Raw genomic sequence first — 23422 nt, forward strand, 5'->3', positions numbered from 1 at the left:
AAGGGGGGGGGGAGAATGGCAGCCACAAGTGACAAATGAATGCAATGTATATGAAACCATTACAGATGACAGTCCCCTTTGACCACTCCCCCAATCCTATTTTCTTTCCTAAAAGGAACTCCTATCACCATTTTAGTGTGTCTTCCACACCTTTCATTATTGCTTTTATATTAATATACATGTACCCACTGAAAATATATGGTGTTATTTCATCTATGTGTGGAATCATTTGATACATATTATTAGGCGGCTTGAGGCCTTTTTTCCCTCTACGACTTAGAGAGATTGTCAGTAAATACAGATCTAGATCATACTTTTTAATTCCTCATAGTATTCCACAATATGGATGCATCATAGATTTTTTTAGCCATTCATACATTACTTATTTTATTTTCTTCTTTTATTTAAACTTAATTATAATGTAATGAACATGCTTGTATAGGGCTCCTGGAGCTCATGCACAGATGTTTCTCTAGGGCAGATCCTAAGTGGGTCACAATATACACGTTTTTAATTTTAGTAGGGAGAGCCTAACTGACTTAAATTTTCACTGTAGTGTCTGAAGGTATCCATTTCCTCACACCCTCAGCCATCTATTATGTAACTGAACTGCACAAGTTCTGCCCATCTAGTATGAAAGGTATCCTGGTTATGAGAATGCACTTCTCTGGTGACTGGTATGTTTTCTTTACGTTCTATGTGTGGCCGTTTACATTTCCTGTTCTGCTCGTATTCTTTGTCTACTTTTATTGTTTCTATTTTACTTACAGATTCTTGTTTATTCTTTATGTTCTGGGTGTCAATCCTTTATGTGTTATCTTTATAAATAATACAAATACTGCAAACATTTCTTCCAAGTTCTGTTTTATTTGAGCTTTTTATGGCATTCTTTGTCTTATAAAAATTTTAAATTTGATGTTATCAAACTTTTAGCTTTTTACTGTAGATAAAAACTTACATTAAAGATCCTTCATACCACCAAAGAAAAAACTTATTCTGTACATTTTAACTTTTAATACATGCATAGGTTTTCTCCCAATTCTTTAGATTTTTAATCTATCTGAAATAAAGATGTATTATTTTTCCAATAAGTGGTAACTTTTTCTTACACTATTTATTTAAAATATATCCTTTTCACTAATTTTTAAAAGTTTGTTTATAGAGTGAACAAAGAGAAAGTGTGAGAGAGATAGATATTGGTACCTTTGACAAAGTTTCACCCTCCCATAATCTTCCCTCCCAGCCTCCCAGGTACTCAGGATCACAGAATTGCCTGCCCAGTGTGTTCACATCAACCTGGGGCCCAAACCCGGGCCTCCCAGTATTGACTCCAGTATTGCATAGGCATATGCTCCACTACCCTTGAAGTTCTTTCCCACTCTTTTAAAATACCATCTTTTCGGGACCAGCAGATGGTGTAGTGGTTACATCACTAGACTCTCACATGGTTGACTGCATTCGAGTCCTGGACCCAGTGGCTTTAAACTCACGCCGGGTGTGTGCATGCATGCCTAAAATCCCGAGAGGAGAGTGGAGGAGAAGAGATTGCAGCATGGCCATCCCCCCTGGAGGGTGAATTTCTTACTTTTTGTATCTTTGCCTCTCTCTGTCTCTCTGGAGAGCACACGTACCCTTATAGCAAAAATCTCTCTGAAAAAGTAAATTAAATGCCAGCTTTTCATATACTGAATTTCTATATATACATGGTTGTATTAGTCTGTTTGTCTTCTATCTCACCACTGTGCTGTGTAAATTTTAAAAGATGTTCAATTTAATATTTTCTTTTCAGAAAGCTTCCTATTGAACAATTCTATTATTTGACACAGAACAAAAAGAGTGAAGTCTATGGAAATGATTCTTTGTAAGTCTGAGATTTTATTTTCCTATAACATTTTTAAGTGGACATTAGTTATAGGTGAAATAAGAAAGTCCCCAAGTGGGGACTTTTTGAGAAATAACTTTTTTAATAGAGATCATCAATATTATAAATCAAGGCAAACAACAACAGAGAAGGAAATAAACCAAAAACTTAGTTTGTAGCATTTAAAGAAGTTAAGGAAAAATAGGAAATAATGAATAGTAATATTTAAAAGAATTTCTACAGGTCAATTTGATCTATTTCCCTGCTTTTGACCTATTTATTCAATATAACAAGAAGTTTTCTATAAAGCTTTTAAGAAATGTAACTGGCCCTCTATAAATTTTAATCAGAATTTTGTGGAGAGGTGTGTAATGATCATCCATAGACAACTCTTAATAAAAATTATTTCATAAGTCTCTTTTTAGATTAAAAAATACTAATTTTCCCTTGGCTTAAAGTATTATTTTCCAGAATGTTAAATAGTTCTTTACTCTTTGAAATAGTTTGTCATGTCTTTTCAAAAACATACATTTTTATATTCTTCTTTAACCTTAACTATAATGTAATGAATATCCTTCTACAGGGTTCATTGAGCTTATACACAATGTCTCTCTAGAGGAAATTCTAAGCGAATTATATGCATGTTTTTAAATTTTGTAGATGTAGCCCAATGATTTAAATGATTCTTTGTAAGTTTGGGATTTTACTTTCCTATGAAATCAAATAACATTTTTAAATGGACAGTGGTAGTGTCTTAAAGTATCCATTTCCTCATACTCTCAGCCATCTGTATTATATTATCAAACGGTACAAATTTTATCTATACAGTTGGTATTAAGGGTATAGTGGTTATGAGAATGTATCATTTTAAGATAAAAATAAAACAGTGACAGCATTAAAGGCACAATGAAAATATCACTTCTCTGATAAGAATTTGTATCTGTGTATAGTTATAGAATTTAGCCACTAGAGGGAGCCAAAAAGACACAATTTGTGTTAGCCTGGGCTTTTATTCCTTTGGGGTTAGTGAATTTTCCAAAGTGGATGTGGAACATGACAGTGAAATTAATGAACTTATTCAGGTCAAGGAAATGATAATGAGTGTTTATAACTTTCAGTTTACCCTTTCAGTTTTAGAATTTAAAAATGTTTCTTTAACATTCAAAATTATTTTTAACTTTTAAAATTTTGACTCAAATCCATTTTATGCATATGCTTATCAACACTGGAGCAAAATTTGTCACATGAGGACAATTTTAGATGTCAGCTTAGTGTTTTATATATAGAAACCAATCTAGTTATTCTAGATCCCTTCTATTTGTATATTCATTGCCTCTCCACCCCCACCCCCATCTCTCTAACTCAATATAGCTGAAAGACAGGACATGCCTTTTTTTTTAAGTCCATGCCCACATACTTAAAGTCCAAATAAATAAACGTATAATCCAGGCACAGTTGTGCACACCAGTAATCCTAGCTATTTAGGAGGCTGAGACAGGAGGAACATGTCCTTAAAGTCAGCTTAGAGAATGTAGTCAGACCCTGTCTCAAAAATTAAAAAAATTAAAAGTAGAGTCAAACTTCTATGGTTCGTGTGAATTGTGTGTTTATAATACATTATAAGATAATAAAATTACTTGACTTTCATACCATGTTCTAGAGAATATCCTCCTGTGTGGAGGAGCATCTAAAAAATTAAAGTATATTCAATTTTACTGATTTTCACTATCAAACTGATAACATTCTGTTCATCTTTCATGCCTGACATCTTCCAGAGTCTTATTTGCATAGGCTGAAACTAATTATTGAAATCAAATGTAAGGGGATGACTACCCTCATTAGTGGACTTTTTTCCAGGGACACAGTATTTATTATTTGTCATACAGGGTTCAGAGTAATTAGTAAATATACAACCTTGAGATGAACTTGTTCAGGAAAGTCATGCCTGCAGGAACTTGGGCAGTTTTATTCCATCCTCTTTCTGTTGACTAAGCGATGTTTACTATCAGGGGTTATCAGCAACCCTGGGCACAGGGACAAAGCACACACTGTACTTATACATCCTCTCCGAGCAGGCCACGCTCGGGTCGCATTAGGTCATGTCATTGAACCACATGCATGTCAGGCTCCCTCAGGGCACACTGGCTACTGCCTGATGATGACAGCGAATGTCAGTAAGAACCAGAGCTCTCTTATCATTAAAAGTCGCAGCCCCGGTATCTTCACTGCAAGTGAGAAATACGAAAAGGGTGGTGAGCAGGACTGATGTTAGAATAAATGGAGTAGAAAAACTGATCAACAGACAACTGAAATATGAAAATATGTCTCTCTGTCTTGTCAATATTCAGGGTTTCAGAAGATACTCAATATCTTAATGACACTGTAGTTTGTAAATGGGAAGTTTCTAATAGGAATGTAAGTCTTAAAAAGTCCTTAGTATAAAGTAGGATTTGTTTTCTGTTTTTATTCTAGGATGCCCAAACCACCTAATTCAACAGTAGGGTAAGTATACAACTTATATTTACCTTTCCTGATACAATCAAAGGGAAAATATACATAGATATACACATTCTATGTGTCTTAGACAAGAGTGAGAACAAGTGAGACTTTTCATAACTGTTGTTTAATAATTAAAAGGACAGGCTGCTGAAAGTTCAAGGTAACATTTTTATTTCTCTCCTGTTACATCCCCTACTAATCTTTGTGGTTTTTTTGTTTGTTTATTTGTTTGAGTATGCTATAAGGTGTGTGTGCTCACTGGGGGCGGAGGCGGGGAGGGAGAGAGAGAAAAAAAAAGTGAAAAAGCGCCCCTTGGCTGATTTCCATGCTTCAATCCCTTCCCCTCTCCTCCATTCTTCTCTCAGAATTTTGAGATGCTGACACACACTCCCTAGGGTGTTTTTCAAGCCTCTGGGTCAGGACTAAAACCACATAAGTCAGCCATGTGAGATCTAGCCACCTTAAACACCATGCCGCTGTCTGGTCCCAATCTTTTTATTTTTTAATAAACTTCCGATTTTAGTACAGTTTCAGATTAGTTTCTACTAATGGGGGGATATAGTGCAGCATTTCCATGTGCTCCATACCCAGTTTCCCCTGTTATTGACATCATGCATTACTATGGTACATTCGTCACAATTAATGATCCAATATTGATGCATTGCTGTTAAAGTCTATACTTAAGTCAGATTTCCTTAGTTATTCCTAATGTTTTTTTTTTTTTCTGTTCCAGACTCCTGTCCAGGCTTCCACATTACATTTAATAGTCATGCCTCCTTTCGCTCCTCTTAGCTATTGCAGTTTCTTAGGCTTTCCTTGTTTTGATGATCTTGACAATTTTGAGGATTACTGAACAGATACTTTGTAAAATGTCCCCAGTAGGATTTTGACCAGTGAGTTTCTTATGGGTATACTGGAGTAATGTGTTTTGAGGAGGAAGACCACAGGGGTACAGTGCCATTTTTATCACATCGCATCAAGGGTACGTGCTATCAGCGTGGTTTATCAGTGTTGATGGTGACCTGGATCATCTGGCTGCGGTAGTGTTTATCAGCCTCACTGTACACTTTACTTTTTTTTTTTTTTTTTTGGAGAGATTTTCACTGTAGGGCACGTGCGCTCGCCAGACAGACAGAGAGAGACATAGAGACAGAAAGCGAGAAATCACCCCCCAGGGGGGATGGTCACACCACAATCCCTTCTCCTCCATTCTCCTCTCAGGATCTTGGGCACGCACGCACACGCGCCCGGCGTGAGTTTTAAGCCACCAGGTCCGGGACACGAACCACGGTCGACTACGTGGGAGTCCAGCGACATAGCCATTACGCTAACTGCTGGTTCCCAACACTTTACATTTTTGTGCCTCCTTTCCACACTGTACTCTTTAGAAGTAAGTCATGTTGTGTAGCCCACACTTAAAACCTCCAGAATTATGTTCTACCTTCTTGAGAGCAGAATACTTATATAAATAATTTGTCATTCTTCAGCATGGGACATTTACCTATTCTACTTTTCTTTGTTTATTGCATCGGTTATTTATATCAGTATTAATTTGCGGGTGGATATTTATTTTTTGCTTTGATACTTGTGCAGTCATACAATACCACATTATTTTGTTATTTAAATAGGCCATGAGAAGTTCTTTCAGTTCACGCCTATATTCCTTCAACACTTCCCCATCATTATGGAGATTTTGGTCTTGGTTTGGTTCTTTTTTTTATACTTAGAATTTTTTTTTTCTTTTTTAGCTTTCTGATGCTATAAGATACTTCAGGATTATCTGTATATTTTTTTGTCCCACTCCTAGTACCAGCCATGATTCCAAGAAACCCTAATTCCTTTTCTTGGAGACTGGTATCAGAAACCAAGATGTTAGTAATAGGGGTTCTCAGTGCTACTAGAATCCTCTGTCAATCTTAACTGAACATACTAAACTGACATTTTAAAGTTATGTTTCAGTTAAAGCAAGGACCTCTTCAAGAAGCTGTTAAAATTAAGGTCTGGGGTTTTTTGGGTCTTAAAAAGAACTATGCAGGGAACCAGCAGTTAGCGTAATGGTTATGTCACTGGACTCCCACGTAGTCGACCGTGGTTCACGTCCTGGACCCGGTGGCTTAAACTCACACTGGGCGCGTCTGCGTGCGTGCCCAAGATCCCAAGAGGAGAATGGAGGAGAAGGGATTGCGGCGTGACCATCCCCCCTGGGGGGTGATTTCTCGCTTTCTGTCTCTCTGTCTCTCTCTGTCTGGCTGGCAAGAGCACACGCCCTATAGCGAAAATCTCTCAAAAAAAAAAAAAAAAAAGAACTATGCAAAAAACCCTTGTTTTGTACTTTTCAAATTCTCTTTGTAAGTGATATGAAAAATAAAGCCTTTTGTGCTGGGATATAGTTCTCAGATTCACTTTTCTTTCTTTCTTTTTCTTTTTCTATGTCAGAGGGCATGTGTGCATCTGAGACAGAAAAAGAGGGCCCCACAACAGGGCCTGGTCACACTGCAATCCTTTTCCTCCAATTCTCCATCTCATCAGGATCCTGGATGTGCACATGCCTGGCATGTAAGCCATTAGGGCTGGGACTCAAACCCTTGTCAGTCATGTGGGATCCAGCTTCAGATGCCAGTCCTTGGATTCACATTTCTGTCTGTAGTCCAATAAGTTCCAAAGTGGAGGCTAGAAATCCAAGATCAAAGTATAAGTAGGACTGATTTCTTTTGAGGGCTGTCAGGGAGAATATGGTCTATGCCTATCACCTGGCTTCTGGTGGATTGCTGGCAATTTTTGGTATACTGTGGTTTATAGGCTGTGTCACCCTGCTCTCTTCACGTGGCATTCTCCTTATATGCTTGTCTGTGTCCAAATTTCCCTTTTTTATAAGGACTCTACTATACCGAATTAGAGACATGCCCTGCTGTAGTATGATCCCATCTTAACTAATTATATCTGCAATGACCCTATTTCCATACAAGGCCACAATATGAGACCTTAGGAGTTAGAACTTCAACATGTGGACTTAGGGAAGAGACACAATTCAACCTATAACGCTGGGCTTGCTTTTTTCTCCCTCATTTTTAATTATAAATGATATTTCTCTATTCCATGAGCTTTCTAATCACAATGTTCTTCCAGTTTTGACAGCTCTCACATGTTGTTTGTTTTACTTGTTCTAGTTGTCTGTGTGATTTTAAAAAATTATATCACTGTGGTATTCTTTTTTTTTTCCTTTAGTATACTAGCTCTTCTGGGGTTTTTGACTTCAAAACAATATTGTGTAAATAAACAAGCAGTATATTTTTGTTGAAATATTGCTTGAAGAAACAGATGGCTTGAGTCAAAAATTCAATCCAAGATGCTTAGTGATCACTTTATACTGCTGAAGCTGAATGCCTAAATGATTCTGTAAGATTAAGTACTGAGATCCTCTTAAAACCAGAAGGAAGAATTAGAAGTAACTAGAAATGCTTTCTATACCATTCTGAAAATACAAAATTTATATTTATATATATATATTTCTTGATTTGTATTTTTATACCAATTTATGAAGGTTACTCATTAAAAATTAGGTATGAATAGAAACATAGAACTTGGTTATAAATACCAGATACAGTGTGGGAAGAGAGTGGGTGAAGGAGGAAGTCTGAGGAAAAACATTAAGGAGAAAAATAGGCAAGGTATTTATGGGACAAAGAAATGGGTTATTATCTGTTGAAGATAATGTGTATAGTATTCTCAACTGGACTGGGGAGAAATGTGTACATATTGGAATATTCATTTTACAAGCTAAGTGACATATGTGATTGAATGTATAAAAGAAATTGAAATGAAAAATATATTTTAAAAAAGAATTAGGTGAGGCCAGCAGGTGGCATAGTGGTTAAGGCGGCTGGACTCCCACATGGCTGACCATGGTTCGAGTCCTGAACCTGCGGCTTGCTTTCTCACTTTCCTTCACTCTCTCTCTCTCTGTCTCTCTCTGGTCAACTTCAAAAAAATAAAATTAAAATAATGACAATGAGTAAAATTAAATAAAATAATTATTTTTAAAAAGTAATTAGGTAAGATTTATTTTTTAATTAAATTTAATTTGATTTGTCTAGAAAAATTAAGAAAATTTTGTATGTTTTATGGTATATATTCCACTAGAATACCAACTCCATGAGTACAGGGACTTTGCCCCACTGTTATATCACAACGAATATAACGGTGTATCCCTTTGTTGCTTTTCCACAAAAAATTATCTGAATATATATTTTCTGATTAATTGTTTTAATCATACTTTCTTTTGTGTCTTTTGTTTTGCTTATTCAATACATCTTAGGGAAATCTGCTCACCATATCCAGTTGAACATCCCTACCATACACACATCTCTCATGGTGCCATGTTCCCAACCTTTACGTCACCTAAGGACATCTACACTGGCATTAAAGCCCGCAGCCAACAGCCATTCCCTCCCACCATGCCAACTAAAGCTTATGATACAACTGTTTTGAAGACAAGAGGTAAAACGTGATTTGGAATTAGAACTATCTTAATTATTTTTATTACTGGACTATATTAAGAAAAAGAAAGCAAGGAGTGCAAGGGACTCAAATCATAAGGTTGTGACCCATTGGTAGATTAGGGAAGTTATTCTATGACAATACTTTACAATCAGCTGGAACCCCACCACAGACTCTTTCTGGTCAACTTCAAAAAAAATAAAATAAAAATAATGATCATAGACTCTATACAGACTCCAATATTTCTGCTTTACACAGAGCCTCCCATGTTAGAATCAGAAGCTAAAACTTGTAGAACTGCTTGTTTTTACTCTACCTGTATTTTCTGTTTTTATTTCCTTCAGCTTTGTATTATATTTAGCTTTTAAAAATTCCACCCTAGTTGGAACCAGCAGTTGATATAATGGCTATGTCACTGGACTCCCATGTAGTCGACCGCAGTCTGAGTCCCAGACCTGGTGGCTTAAACTCACACTGGGCACATGTGCCTGCGTGCCCAAGATCCCAAGAGGAGAATGAAGGAAAAGGGACTGTGGCGTGGCCATCCCCCCTGGAGAGTGATTTCTCGCTTTTTCTCTGTCTCTTTCTATATTTCTGGTGAGTGCATGTGTCCTACAGCAAAAATACCTCAAAAAAAAAAAATTCCACCCTAGCTCAGGTGATAAGCACAGGGACAATATTCAGTTCAGATCCTTAGAGTCTGGACATGAGTCCAAGAGTGGTGATTAAATGCAAAGAGCCCCACTAAAATAAGACTCAGAAAATAATGAGAGCAGCTTTTTCAGTTTCTGTTGAATGCCCTGGAACATGTTCTCCCTAGAGTGTTTGTAGATATGTTCTATAAGAAAGGATGGTGATCCCCTACACCAGACATGGAGTCTGTCCCACCCTAGACACCAAGTCCTTGCTAAGGAGACTATGCAAGTGTGAAAACAGAGGGGAGATCTCTAGAGAAAGAATGAAGATCCTAGAGAAAAAGTTTCTGAAGGTATCAGAAAAGGCACATAGTAGGCAAAGGAAAATATTTGTTGAATGAGTTTAGGCCATGAGGTAGGTAAAACTCAAAAATTGTCCTAGAATTCTGTATGTGAATATTTGGACCAAAATGCAAGTATAGAATACTACATCATGGGGATCAATCTCTGTATAATAGTAGACAATAACATTCTGAAAGATAGTATAATGGAGTGTTTAAGAGCATGGACTCTGGAGTTAGACAACATGAGTAGGGTTCTAGTTCTGCCAATTACTCACTATAGACCATAGGAAAGTGTCTTAACTCCCCTGCCTCTGCTTCCCAATCTGTAAAATGGAAATATTAGTGTCTACTTCATATTCTAGAGTAGGTGTTAGCAGTTATTATTTTTATTACCCTCCTATCATATAGTGACTTCAGTGTGGGTGCTCCATGCTGACCTTTTCCATTACCTCTCATACCCGTCAGCATTGATAAAAAGTAGTGAAAGCTGGATCAAGTATATTCAGTGGTTAATGTTGAGTGTCATAATTAAGAACTTCAAAAAGGTTGTGGAAAACTGAATTAATGCACACATTTATTTTGATGAAAAAAATGTTTTTAATCCATGAAGTTTTTTCCATAATATGCATTTTCCATGAACCTTTTGAAGACCCCTGTTTTTTGGGGGAGTAAAGAAAAGATATATTGTGTAAAAGAGCTACAGGTATTATAGCTGAACAATTGGAATATTAGGATCTAGTTAGCTACCTTGCCAAAGTAAATTTCTTTTGTTTAAAATCCTGAATTAAATAATTTCTGAAGATATATGAAGTGTATATGGTTAGCAAGATATTACAGACACATGTGTCAAACTCATAAAAATACTTTTCAGAACAACTACAGATAAGGGACTGAAGAAACAAGTTACCTTTTAAACCTTCTGCTCTTCTAGGCATCTACCTCTCCCTCACCTGGCTTTCACTCTCAGGGAGTTTTTAAAAGATGACTGTACTCCAAGAAACCTTATAGACAGATCTTTCCAGGACCTATACTTCACTTGATTTCTGTTCTTGCACTTATTTTAACTCTGTCAATAGAAATGAGTAGCCGATAGGGATCAACAGATGGCATAATGGCTACATTGCTGGACTCCCACATATTCGACCACGGTTCGAGTCCTGGACTCAGTGGCACATGTGCATGTGTGCCCAAGATCCTGACAGGAGAATGGAGGAGAAGGGATTGCAGGTGATTTTTCACTTTCTGTCTCTGTCTTTATGGCAAGCACACACGCCTGATAGCAAAAATCACTCTAAAAAAAAAAAAAAGGAAAGAAAGAAAGAAATGAGTAGTAGGTAGGTTAAGGGTACAGCTCTAGAACCAGACTACCTGAGTTTGAATTCCACCTACTGTCTGTGTGATCTTAGACAGATTGCCTATTCTTTCTTTGCCTCAGTTTCCTCATTCATTAAAGTGGGAATAATACCTCATAGCAACGTTGTCTTTTAAAAAAATGCATGTGATGATATACCAGGAAACATGAAAAAATTCACACACAAAAAGATATCTAAACCCATACATACATTTTTCATAATACACATTTTCTATGAACCCTTTTGAAGCTGCCTGTATAAAACACTCAGTGACTGGCACACAGTAAATGTTCAATAAGCACTAGCCTTTGTTCTTATTACATATGAGAATAGGTGTTCAAACATTCTTTTTTTTTTTTCTTTTTTCAGAAAGAGATTTTTGCTACAGGGCACATGTGCTCTCCTGAGAGACAGAAAGAGACTGAAAGAAAGAATACATTCCCTCGGGGGGATGGTCACACCACAATCCCTTCTCTATTCTCCTCTTGGGATTTTGGATATGCACGCACACACACCTGGCATGAGTTTCAAGTCTCAAAGTCTGGGGCTCTAACCATGGTCAGCCATGTGGGAATCCAGCTACATAACTGCTATGCCATCTGCTGGTCCCCAGAACATTCTTTAACTTATAACTTAGCTTGAGACCAGAAGAAGCTATGCTATGTTTGGCAAAGCTTTTCAAATTACAAACCAAAACCCAAGAAGTTGTCTGTATTCTTTAAAATGCTCACTTTCAAATACTTTTTGATAAGCAAATACTCTCTCTGTTTTGGAAAACTTAATGCTTAGGTATAGAAAAGCCAGGAAAGATAATATAGCAACGCATTTGCTGAGCCTCCAAGAGACCAGAAAGAGGATCCAGGAAGATTTAGTATTTACCTAAGGATCTCCCTCATTAACAAGAAAGGTGAAGTACTAGTGTCCCCTTTTACTGCTGAGTGCAGCAAGGTTAAAGACTCATCGTCAGTTTGTGAGGCTCACACACTTGCTACTCACAAGTTCAACTATAATTACATAGCAAACGTATGCCAGCTTCATCTCTACTTTATATTATCTCATTTCCATTTATTGGATTCATAAATCCCATCAGTTAAAAGACTGTTCTTTATTCACGTAACATAGCCTTTCCTGAAATTTTCAGGTAATCCTTACAGATATGAACTGCTTGACTTTCCCATGGATTCGAAGAAGAAAGCATTGAGTTGGCCAGGTCAGGGTGTATATTATGATGTAAGTATCTCTTAAAATGTGTGTGTAAAGGGAAGTAAAAATATTTTTACCCAGTAAGTTCACAGAAATGCAAAAGATGGATTGGTTTTATTTTCTGGAGCATGAAAAATCTGAGATTTTGACCATGATTCATAATTTTTAAATTTTCTTAGCTGATTTCATGTACTTTTGGCAGTTATGGAATATTTCCACAATTACAAAAAAAAAAGTTCCCTTCAGAAAAAGTAAAGAACTGTGTTTCACACACTGTGTATTCCCCCAAACCTGTTCTTATGATTCGTAAGATACCAAGTAATTCCAAATACACATAGAGAAAATGTGAGATTTTCAGAAGATTTACAAGCTTCTATCCCACCAGAATCGTAACTGATCACTGCACTCAGCACTCTCACCAGGGCCTTTTCTACTGCCACTCTCTTCCCTCTGAGATCTCTTCCCACTGACAAGCTAATTGGAGATTCCTTTACCTTTTACAATTGGCAAACATAAATAGGTTTTAATACTTGACTCCTCTTGGTCGTTTATGTTATTACTCGCTCAAGTGGCTAAAGACTTTCTCTATGTTTCAGGAACTTGAGCATCTGCTTTTAACTTTTACAATATGGAAATAGTTCTTAGCATAAAATATATCTTATAATCATACTTTTTATTTAATTTTATTTATTATTATTTTTTAATTCGACCAGAGAGAGAAAAAGGAAAAGCAAGAAATCAAGCCACCAGGTTTGGGATTCAAACCACAGTTGACCATGTGGAAGTCCAGCACCTTAACCACCACCTCACTTGCTAACCCCTGTAATCATCTTTTGAATGAGATGATACAATCACAAAAGTCAAGTGCCATAATCCTCCCTAACCTTGGACTATTTCAAAGGTTTTACAAAACCCTTTTCAAAGCCTCACTGAGCTTATTTACTAACACAATCAATGTTCATTACAATCTAGTTTTCCTTAAACCTAAATATTTGGATGGACTCTTGGCTTCCCTTTGAAAAAGCACTCACTTGTATCATCCTTACAAAGAGCAGTATGTCTTCTTAAGCCATGTTCCAGCTTTCTAATCTAAAAATGTCCATTCCCCTCCTAGAGATACAGTCCTCATTCCTGGGATAGTTCAGTCTCTCCACAACAGCACCCCTAATCCACACCCATCCTCAAAAGGCCATGAATTTAGTTAGCACACAGCTCCTTTGGAAAAGTGTCATCAAATAACTGGAAGCTTACAGTGCACATCTCCATTGCTACCACCACTGTGTACCCTTCCTCCCATTAGTCCGAGAGACAAGCAGGGTATCCAGAATGGAAAACAAAATGCATCCACTCACCTTTACAATCCATGATAACTATATCCCATGTCGCATCCTCCATGTTTCCTCCATTCTGTCTCAGGCGGACTTCTCCCCAACCCTCTCTTCTTTCAATACTCTCTCATCCTGACCAGATGTCAAAAAAAAAAAAAAAAAAGGAAATTCCCATCTCTAATCTGTTTCCTCTCTCTCTTTCTCTTCATTTCATTTGTAAATGAACAAATTTTCTGATCATTGTATCTCAGTGTAAAAATGGTCCTAATACAATAGAATTAAGTGAAATATGACCAAATAAAGAACCAATATCAGCAAATGCTAGCCTCTCCAAAGAGCAACGTGGTCTCCACAGTAAAGCTTCTTTGGCTCCCTGGTTAAATGTGACTCATTCTCGGGAGCTGGCAGGTGGCGTGGTAGTTAAGGACACTAGATTCTCACATGGCCGATTGAGGTTTGAGTCCCGGATGCTCACTCACTCTCTCTCTCTCTCTCTCTCTCTCTCACTCTCACTCTGTCCCTCTCTGGTCAAATTTAAAAATAAATAAATAAATAAGGTTAAATAAAATAAATCTTTTTTAAAAACAGCCTCATTCCCATAACTTGAGATTTAAAAAAAAATTATTGTTTTGTTTAGTACAGTTGTATTATTTTCTGTTATTTAAATGGCAATATGTGGAGTTTTGATGCCTAGCACAATGCCCTCAGAACTTTGCACACAGTTTTGCTTACAATAGGTATTCAGTGAATGTTTTTTTTAAATGAGTTATGAGTTGCATACATTTTGTTGGCTATGCTGGAAAGGTAAGCCACAACTTATATAGCATTATTCCTGAGACATATTCCAAATTCAAAATGACTAACATTACTCCTTTGTAGGCTGGAATATCAGCCTAGAAACCAACATCTCAAAAACTAGAATTGCTTCCTGCCTTGTATTTACCTTCCATATCAGATACAGACTTTACCTATGCATACATTTAACCAAATAATACCTACTGAGGGAATAATTGTACCAGTCCTCTCTCATTATCCTTTCAGAATGGAATAACCTTAACCTACTGAAAACTGTCCAGCTTCTCACTCTCAAGTATTTCCTTCCTGGCTCTTTAATCCTTCCCCAAGACACCACAGGTTACAGTAAAATTTCATATTTCCTATTTTCTTCTTCATACCCTTGACTGCATTTCCGTAGAACACTGCTGTTAGTTCAACCAATGTAAGACACAAAATTAATTCAGTCTCTTAAAATAGTATTTTTTAAAGTCATTTTCAAGAAATTGATTTGCTTTGCAAATCATTAAAAAGATAAAACTTTCTTCACCACTGAATAAGGAAGCCACATATTTCTTAAAGGTGTATAGGAGTGGTTATTTTATACTTCTTCACACAATTTCCAAGTGCCTTTGTCCATAAGTATTCTATATACATAAAATGAAGGTTACTCCAATCTCACAGACCTGCCAGGAGCAGCCTCGCTGGTAGAGTCGTCCATACTTTAGAGAGCCCAGCTCTGGCCCTCCTCTGGCTGTGACCTCCCTATGGGACAGGGAGTTCACAGGCACAAGAGTATATGTCCATCTGGAGCTCATGCGCCTCTGTATCCCATTCCAGACCATGACCTTAGAACACAGAATTCCCTGACTAAATAGCTTTAAACCTAGTCTCTGGACCTTCTTGGAGTCTCTTCTTCAGGTTTGTCCTCCCGAAGTTGACAGTGATGCCCAGCCAGTTTATACCTTTAAGCCAAGACGTGGCTATTTGCTAGAAATCAGGGTGATGGGTGATTGGAACTGGTCAGAAGAATGCAGTAGGAGTGTTGAGTCCAGGAGACAGTAAATGGCTCTTCCTAAGCCTCCATGTCCCAAAATGTGGAGTAGTCCAAGAAGTTTAAATTTGTACTTGGTTTTTCAGGCATCAAAGTAAAAGAATGGGATGTATTTTGTTTAGCAATTTATTTACTCAATTAATAAATTAAACAATTTAGACAAATGGAACATTGACCTTCATTGGTACTTTAACCCAAAGCCATATGAATGTTGCGGGTGGAGGGGGTTGCAGGGGGGCTCAACTGAAAGGGCAATAAACAGCATTAGTTTTATGCTTTCTACCACCATCCATACCTCTGCTCCTACAGTTCCTTTGGTCTCGGCATCTATGCATGTCGTACAGGCCCAGTTTCTGCAGTATCATATAACATGGCCTCTTGTCTCCTCCTTCCCTTCCTGCTCCCAGTCTCAGTACCCTCATTCAGCTGGAATCAATCTTTTCCTTCTCCAAACTTCCAAACAATTTTGACTTAACCTCTTTTGTAAGTTTCATCTTATAGACATTTGTGTTCATGACTAATCATTGGTGTTCATGACTAATCTCCCCTATTAGCCACTATGTTCTTGCATGGCAGGATTTGTTTCTGATCCACCCTTATTTTCTGCTACTACCATGCACATCAGGTGCTCAATAAATATTGAGTAGCATCAGTCTGAAAAAAAAGGTAAACTTCTAAGTAAACAAAATTCATTCATTCATTCATATTTATATGAATGCGTCTTTTGAAAATGTAAAATAAACTCTATTGTATATCTGGAGAATGAAAGTATTAGAATTTGAGTGACTTAATATTCATCAGAAATTCATAAAAGGCATCAAATGATTTCATTTTGGGCAGAGAAGAAAAAGTAGGAGGCATATAAATTTGGCTAAACTTAGCCAAAAAGCACCTTGAAACCTTTTATATCTCTAAAAAAAAGTTACTGTTTATAGAGTGTTCATAAGGACATTTCTCTAATGTGCATTATTAGAGTCCTTGCTAAAAGACCTTTAAGAAGGATATTATCATTTATGTTTTTAGTTTGCAAGAGGGCATGTGTGATCACCAGAGACAGAAAGAGATGGAGAGGGAAAAAGCATTGAAGAGAGAAAGAGACAGAGAGAAAGCCAGGAGAGCATGGTTATGCACAATCTCTTCTCTCCATTTCTTCATCCTGTCTGGATTTAGGGTACACACACACCTTGTGTGTTTTTCGAGCTGCTGAAGCTAGGATTCAAACCATGTGGTTGGCTATGTGGGAATCAGCTCCCTTAAACAGTAGGCTGTGGGGCCAGCCCAAGATCTTAACCATTTCTTTGATAAAATATTTCATTTAATAATTAAAGTTGGCTGAATTAACAAATATATGGCTTGTTCATTTAAATGGCCACTGTTACAGGATATTATTAGGATCATCAGAAAGTCTTGATGTATTTTTCTGTTTTTCTATGCATAAATGTCATGACTTTCCTGATGACCCAAGAGTGAGTAATGAAGAATAAAACATGGGAAGCCAGCAAGTAGTGTGGTGGTTAAGGACGCTGGACTCCCACATGGCTGACCATGGATCAAGTCCCGGACCTGGCAGCTTGCTTTCTCTCTCTCGCTCACTCTCGCTCTCGCCCTCACTCTCTCTCTGTCCCTCTCTGGTCAAATTAAAATAAATAAATAAAGTTAAATAAAATAATCCTTTTAAAAAAAGGAATAAAAAACAGTATCTGATTTCAGCCTAGAATTCCCTTTGCCCCTTTCCTGCTTAGTGAGTCAGTCCTTACTTAGATGAATTAATAACAATAATCTATATTTCACATTCTAGTTTCCTAAATGTGTTGAGAAAAATAAGCCAGTGTTCTACCCAAAACCTCCTAAAACTTTTGCTCCTAACACCTCTTTAAATTCATGGGACCCTATTAACTCTGCAAGAGAAGCCAACATACAAAAAAATCTTGAGAGGTCCCACTGGATCACTTCGTATACTCATGACTTTACAGGTATGTGTTCACTTTAATACAAGTAAAAATTAGAACAGAATAGGAAGAAGCTTATAAGCTTATTCCTTATAAGTTTTTGTCTTCTAATATTTTTTTTCTGTTTCTCAATCTAAGTACTAATAGGAATTAAGGTGGGTAGTCAATTTCTCTTAATGGGTAACTGGGAAGTACAGTTGGTTTTCTATCAATAATTATATTGCAAAGCGAATGGGCATGTTTTTTTATAAAGGATCATTTAAGTGTCATTCATAGTTTATTCTAACAAAATAATATAACGATGTTTCCATTAAGGTCTGGGACCCATGAATCCCCTTGAACTGGATGATTACCATGAAAAGGAGGTAGCAGAGTTAACTGGACAGATAGGATTTGACCCAGAGCCTGTAAGTAATTTGAGCCTACTCTGTTATTTAGGGGGGAGTATATCCAGGTGTTGGGTTCCTACCAGCTTTGTCTACTTTTAATTTGTGTCATGAATGTTGTCAGCAAAGCTAGCAAAGGGAATATTTTCTCATTTTTAGAAGCTAATTCTGAACTGATCTGAGCTGGTCTGAATATCCTTATCCACTATTTGGAAAAAAAAGCAATGTTTCTCTCTTCATGGTGCCTTTTTTTTTTTTTTTTTTTTTAAGCAATGGGTGCACTGTATCATTATTACTCAAATACGAAGGAATTAGTTTTCGGAAGAATAAGGTTTAACTAGTAATTTAATGATATTCTTATTAAATTCCATGGATTTTTGCGTATTTGTGTATCCTGTACATTACCATTGCTTTTGAAGAGATAAGGCTTCCACCTGATGCCCACAATAATTAAGTTGACTGAATTACAGTCAAAAGCCAACAAATTCTCTGCAAATATCAATAGACTTAACAGATTATGTGAAATGGCCCAAAAGAAATGATCAGGTGATGGGACCAATAGTTGGCTGGGTAGTTAAGGTGCTGAATCCCAAGTGGCTGACTCAACAGTTTGAGTACTGGACCTGGCAGTCTGAAAAACACACCGGGTACATATGTGTATGTACTCAAAAATCTTGAGAGAATGGAAGAGAAAGGATTGTGGCATGGCCATCCACCATGAGGGGTGAGTTCACACTTTCCTACTCTCTGTGTCTCTCTCTGGCAAGCACAAGTGCCCTATGGCAAAAATGTGATGAAGAAAAAGAAAAAATAAATGCTTAAGGGGCCAGCAAGTGGTGTGGTGGTTAAAGGCGCTGGACTCCCACATGGCCGACCACAGTTCAAGTCTCGGACCTGGTGGCTTGCTTTTCCACTTCCCCTCTCTCTCTCTCTGTCTCTCTCTGATCAAACTGAAAAATAATAATGATATTGATAATAAAGTTAAATAAAATAATTATTTAAAATAAAAATAAAAAGGAAAAATAAATGCTTAAGTCCTTTAATGAGAGAAGGTATATTCTGTTGGCTTAATTATGTAAATGAAATCACCTAATAATATACATATATATTGTTTTATTTAAGACCTAAATTTTACTGCCTATTACTATGAATTTTAATATTAATATTAATATTAAAATTTTCAAAGATGTAAATTGTGGAAAGACATTTAAAAAGACTGTAAGGGGTAAGCCCATGGTGCAGTGGTTAAGGTGGCTGAATCACACCTAGCTGTCTGAACAGTCAGGCATGTATGTGTATGTGCCCAAATTCCCTAAAGGAGAGAGAAATGGAGGAGAAAGGACAGCAGCATGATCATGCCCCATACAGAGTGCTTTGTGGCTTTCTCTGTCACTCTCTGGCAAACATACACACCCTCTGGTATAAATTTTTAAAACACAACTGTAAGATTATTATAATAAGGACTATTTCTAGACTGAGCTTTTACACTGGCTTCAGCATTTTCTATGGTGATATAAAAATCATACCACCAGAAGTGTCTATAAACTATGCTTTATCATTCACTGAGAAATATTTTAGCTCTTACTTAAAATGAGCATTCTCTAAGTCTAGAAAAAATTATACATTTGTCAGACATTGTAAGGTGTGTTCAAAAACTGTCCAGATTTCCACAAATTTGACCCTGTAAGTTCTAGCCTTCAGGAAGCAGCTTTATTATTTCTACAAAGAAATACATGTACAGTTATGCAAAGGATGCTTGCCAGGTATAATATATGCAAAATTATTGTGCAAATAAATCAGCATTTAAATATTCATTAATAAGATAAAATATGCCTAAAATAGTTGAAAACTGGAAAGATAGTTTCAATGAATCTTGCTGGCTCTAACTAAAACATAAATAATGGATCCCGGAAAAGCACATTTTATTAATAATATTAGATGTGTTTTGTTGTAATAGAATAAAATGAAGGTACTAAAAACTGCTTCTTGCACAAAGGGATACTGTCAAAGTATGACATGATAAGCCCTATCCTATTTTGCTTATGACAAATTTAACAAAACATATCAAAAAGCTGGGGATTTTCCTTTTCTTCCTAGTATTTGCTCAAACTTGATTATCTAAAGAGTATAACCAATTTATTAGTAACTTAGTACAAGAATTTCCCCAACTACAAACACATTAGGTTCCAAAACAATGTTCCTACCCTTTTTTTTTTTTTTTGATAATTTCAAGCTACAGTTATTTTTTTTTTCATTTTCTTTATCTTGGCTGTTAATTCCATCATAATAATGCATATATTCTTTTTTTCTTCAATATATTATTATAAAAATTTTCAAACATACAGAAAATCATTTTGAAGTTAACATCCATATACTTACCACCTAGATTCTCCCATTAAGTTTACTATACTGTTTTATCACATATGTATTCTTTCCAACCCTCTAACCATCCATCAATATACTTTATCTTTTTGTGCATTTTAGAGTAAATCATGGACATTAGTATTCTTCACCCCTAAATATCCAGCATTCACATCAGTAGCCAGAGTTCAATATTTAGTTACAGTTTGTTTCTAAGGTGAAATACACAATCAATGAAACTTTATGAATCTACAATGTACACTCACTGAGTTTTGACAAATACATACTTCTTTATAGCCCAACCCCCCATCAAAACATAGATTAGTATCATAATTCTAGAAAGTTCTTCATATGTCTTCCCAGTCAACTCCTCACTCTTCACCCTATCTATTAATAGCACTTTGAATACATTCACTACTTTTGCAATTGCCAGACATGATTGGGTTCATATTTATAAAATGTCTTAAAAACAAGCACAAAAATGACATCTCAGAAAATACAGCATGTCACCCACCTCAGCATCACCTGAGTTGCATGTTAAAAATACAGATTCTGGGGGCTAACAGGTGGTGTGGTGGTTAATGCACTGGACTCCCACATGGTTGACAACAGTTCTGGACCTGGCGGCTTGAAAATCATGCCAGGCATGTGTGCGTGTATGCCCAAAATCCCAGGAAGAGAATGGAGGAGAAAAGATTGTGGTGTAACCATCTCCCCATGGGGTGGAGGGTATGGTTTCTAACTTTTCCTCTCACTGTCTCTCTCTCTCTCTTTCCTTGAGTGCATGTACCGTATGGCAAAAACATTTTTAAAAAATAGGAGGGCCCCTTCTGGTTGAAATTTAAGTAACTACACATAACTGTTAATGCCTTTTAATGATGATAAGCAGAAGTTATATTCCAGTGATTTCTTTATATTTTTGAAAAGCTTAAAGGCATAGAATTCTGGGGGCAGCAGATGGTGTGGCAGTTATCTCGCCGGACTCCCACTTAGCCGACTGTGGTTCAAGTCCCAGACCTGGTGGCTTTAAAACACACTGACTACATGTGCATGCATGCCTAAGATCCCAGGAAAAGGATAGAGGAGAAGGGATTGTGGTGTGGCCATCCCCCCACCACAGCAATGATATCTCACTTTCCCTCTCACTGTGTCTGTCTGTCTGTCTGTCTCTCTCTCTCTCTCTCTCCAGCAAGCACAAGCACCTTAAGGCAAAAACCTCTAAAAAAAAAATGAATGAATAATAAAAGTATAGAATTCCTACACTTCTCTAGCCAAATTTTAAAATACGTCCTTTCTATGAATATATTGACTAAAACCAATAAAGGAGAAAATCACATTTATTGGAACCAAATTTCAATATCTTTAAATAAGACTAAAGAACACTATGATATGTAATTTTATTTTTTTAAGAGAGATTTTTGCACGTATACCCTACAGAGAGACAGAAAGCGAGAAGTCATCCTTCAAGGGGGATGACAACACCGCAATCCTTTCTCCTCCATTTTCCTCTCAGGATCTTGGGCACACACGCCTGGCATGAGTTTCAACTCTCTGGGTCCAGGACTCGAACTGCAGTTGGCCATGTGGGAGTCCAGTGACATCACCATTACAGCATCTGTTGGTCTCTACAATATGTACTCTTATATGTATCTTCTGTTTACTCAGACAGTAAAAATGGGTGTAACTTTTGACCTGCCATTGTGGCAATATCCTTATAATGTGATATGTATTAACTGATTGACTTTTCTCCTTTTTATCCACCATCACAGCAAGAAAAATTCCATCCTGCCTTAAAACCCTCAAGACCGTTAGAAGGACGAATTGCCCGATTGATTCAGAATCAACGTTCTCTGGAGGCAATTGTCCAGCAAAGACCACCTCCCTGTCCAGATTGTACCCCTAGAGTTTTGTGTACTTTTCATACCTTTGTACCCAGTTCTACAGAAATAATGGCACTTCGTGATAATAGACCATCTGGTATGACCTATGAAAACCAGAATATTGAAGAAAAGCTTAAGGAAGAACAAAGCTTGCTGTCTACCTATGCACTCCCACCTTGTTACCCAACGAAAAGCCTAAGTAGCATTTATGATATAAAACCATTTCCAAAAATCACAGATACTAAAAAGTCAGAAGATTTATATTGGAGACAGCTGTCATTAAAACCCCAACCCATACCTTACTGTAAATCAAACCATTACATGCACTATGGACACTTTAAACCTGCCATGCATGTTCAGTATATGTATCAAAACCCTGCTAGACTTAGTAAATCTAGTATTGTACAAAATAAATCAGACATGGACTCTTTCACTTTAGAACACTTTTTAAGTAAACCAGAAGAACGGTTGGGTTTGAACATGGAGTGCAATGAAGAAACAAAACCTATTCTGGGTTGGATTCCTAGAGCTGGAGTAGCCAAGCCTCAGACCAACCTGCTGGAGCTTATGAACTCTTTTTCAAAAACTGGTGCACAAAAACGTTTCTATAAATCGATTCTAGAAGACCATAAAGACCTCAGGGATAAAGGACATTCAGGGATGAGACACCAATTCTATGGCCATAATTCCCATTATTTCTATAATTGAAATACTCATTCTTCCTTTCAAAATCCAGTTTCTTGGAAGAAAAGAAAAAAATAACAGAATTTTCATGTTTTGGATTCTGTTTTCTAGATTAAGCCATTAATGACCTTATTAATAAGGTTTATGTTTTCAGGAATTTAGTTAGGATTTGGCCAGAGGAAGCCAGAAAATGTGATGTTCTGACATCTTGAAACATTTAACAACTTGGCAATAAAATATTAGAACTACAAAAATTACCCAAATCATGAAATACAATGTGTACAACAAAGTTTACATCATTGCTGTTTTACAATAAATGAAAATTTGGAAAAAAAATGTAAATGCTCAGTAATTGATGGATGACTATACAAACTCTAGTACCTTAATAAAACAAATATGTGAATATTCCCTGTATGTAAATGTTTGTACAAAATAATTTTTTAGAGAGAAATTTTTGCTATAAGGCATGTGTACTCACCAGAGATAGAGAGAGAAAGTGAGAAATCACCCCTGAGGGGAGGACCATGCAGCAATCCCTTCTCCTCCATTTTCCTCTTGGGATTTTTGGGCACCCACACACAGGAACCTGGTGTGAGTTTCAAACGGTCCTGTCTG

General features: G+C 36.8%; 1 protein-coding gene across 2 annotated transcripts in view; it reads left to right on the forward strand.

Moving 5' to 3' along the window:
- SPMIP4 (sperm microtubule inner protein 4) overlaps positions 1-23143 on the forward strand; it is a 51737-nt gene extending 28594 nt beyond the window's left edge. For both annotated transcript variants that reach the window (XM_006162399.2, XM_006162400.2), the window contains exons 4-10: positions 1790-1861; positions 4334-4363; positions 8676-8857; positions 12330-12418; positions 17346-17520; positions 17812-17903; positions 22013-23143. In XM_006162399.2, the coding sequence (XP_006162461.1) occupies positions 1790-1861; positions 4334-4363; positions 8676-8857; positions 12330-12418; positions 17346-17520; positions 17812-17903; positions 22013-22831 (1459 nt within the window). In that variant the 3' untranslated portion in view covers positions 22832-23143. The remainder of the gene's footprint in view (positions 1-1789; positions 1862-4333; positions 4364-8675; positions 8858-12329; positions 12419-17345; positions 17521-17811; positions 17904-22012) is intronic.
- Positions 23144-23422: the final 279 nt, after the last annotated feature.

Source organism: Tupaia chinensis, unplaced genomic scaffold, assembly GCF_000334495.1.
Source record: "Tupaia chinensis unplaced genomic scaffold, TupChi_1.0 Scaffold139943_1, whole genome shotgun sequence".
Taxonomy (NCBI): Eukaryota; Metazoa; Chordata; class Mammalia; order Scandentia; family Tupaiidae; genus Tupaia; species Tupaia belangeri.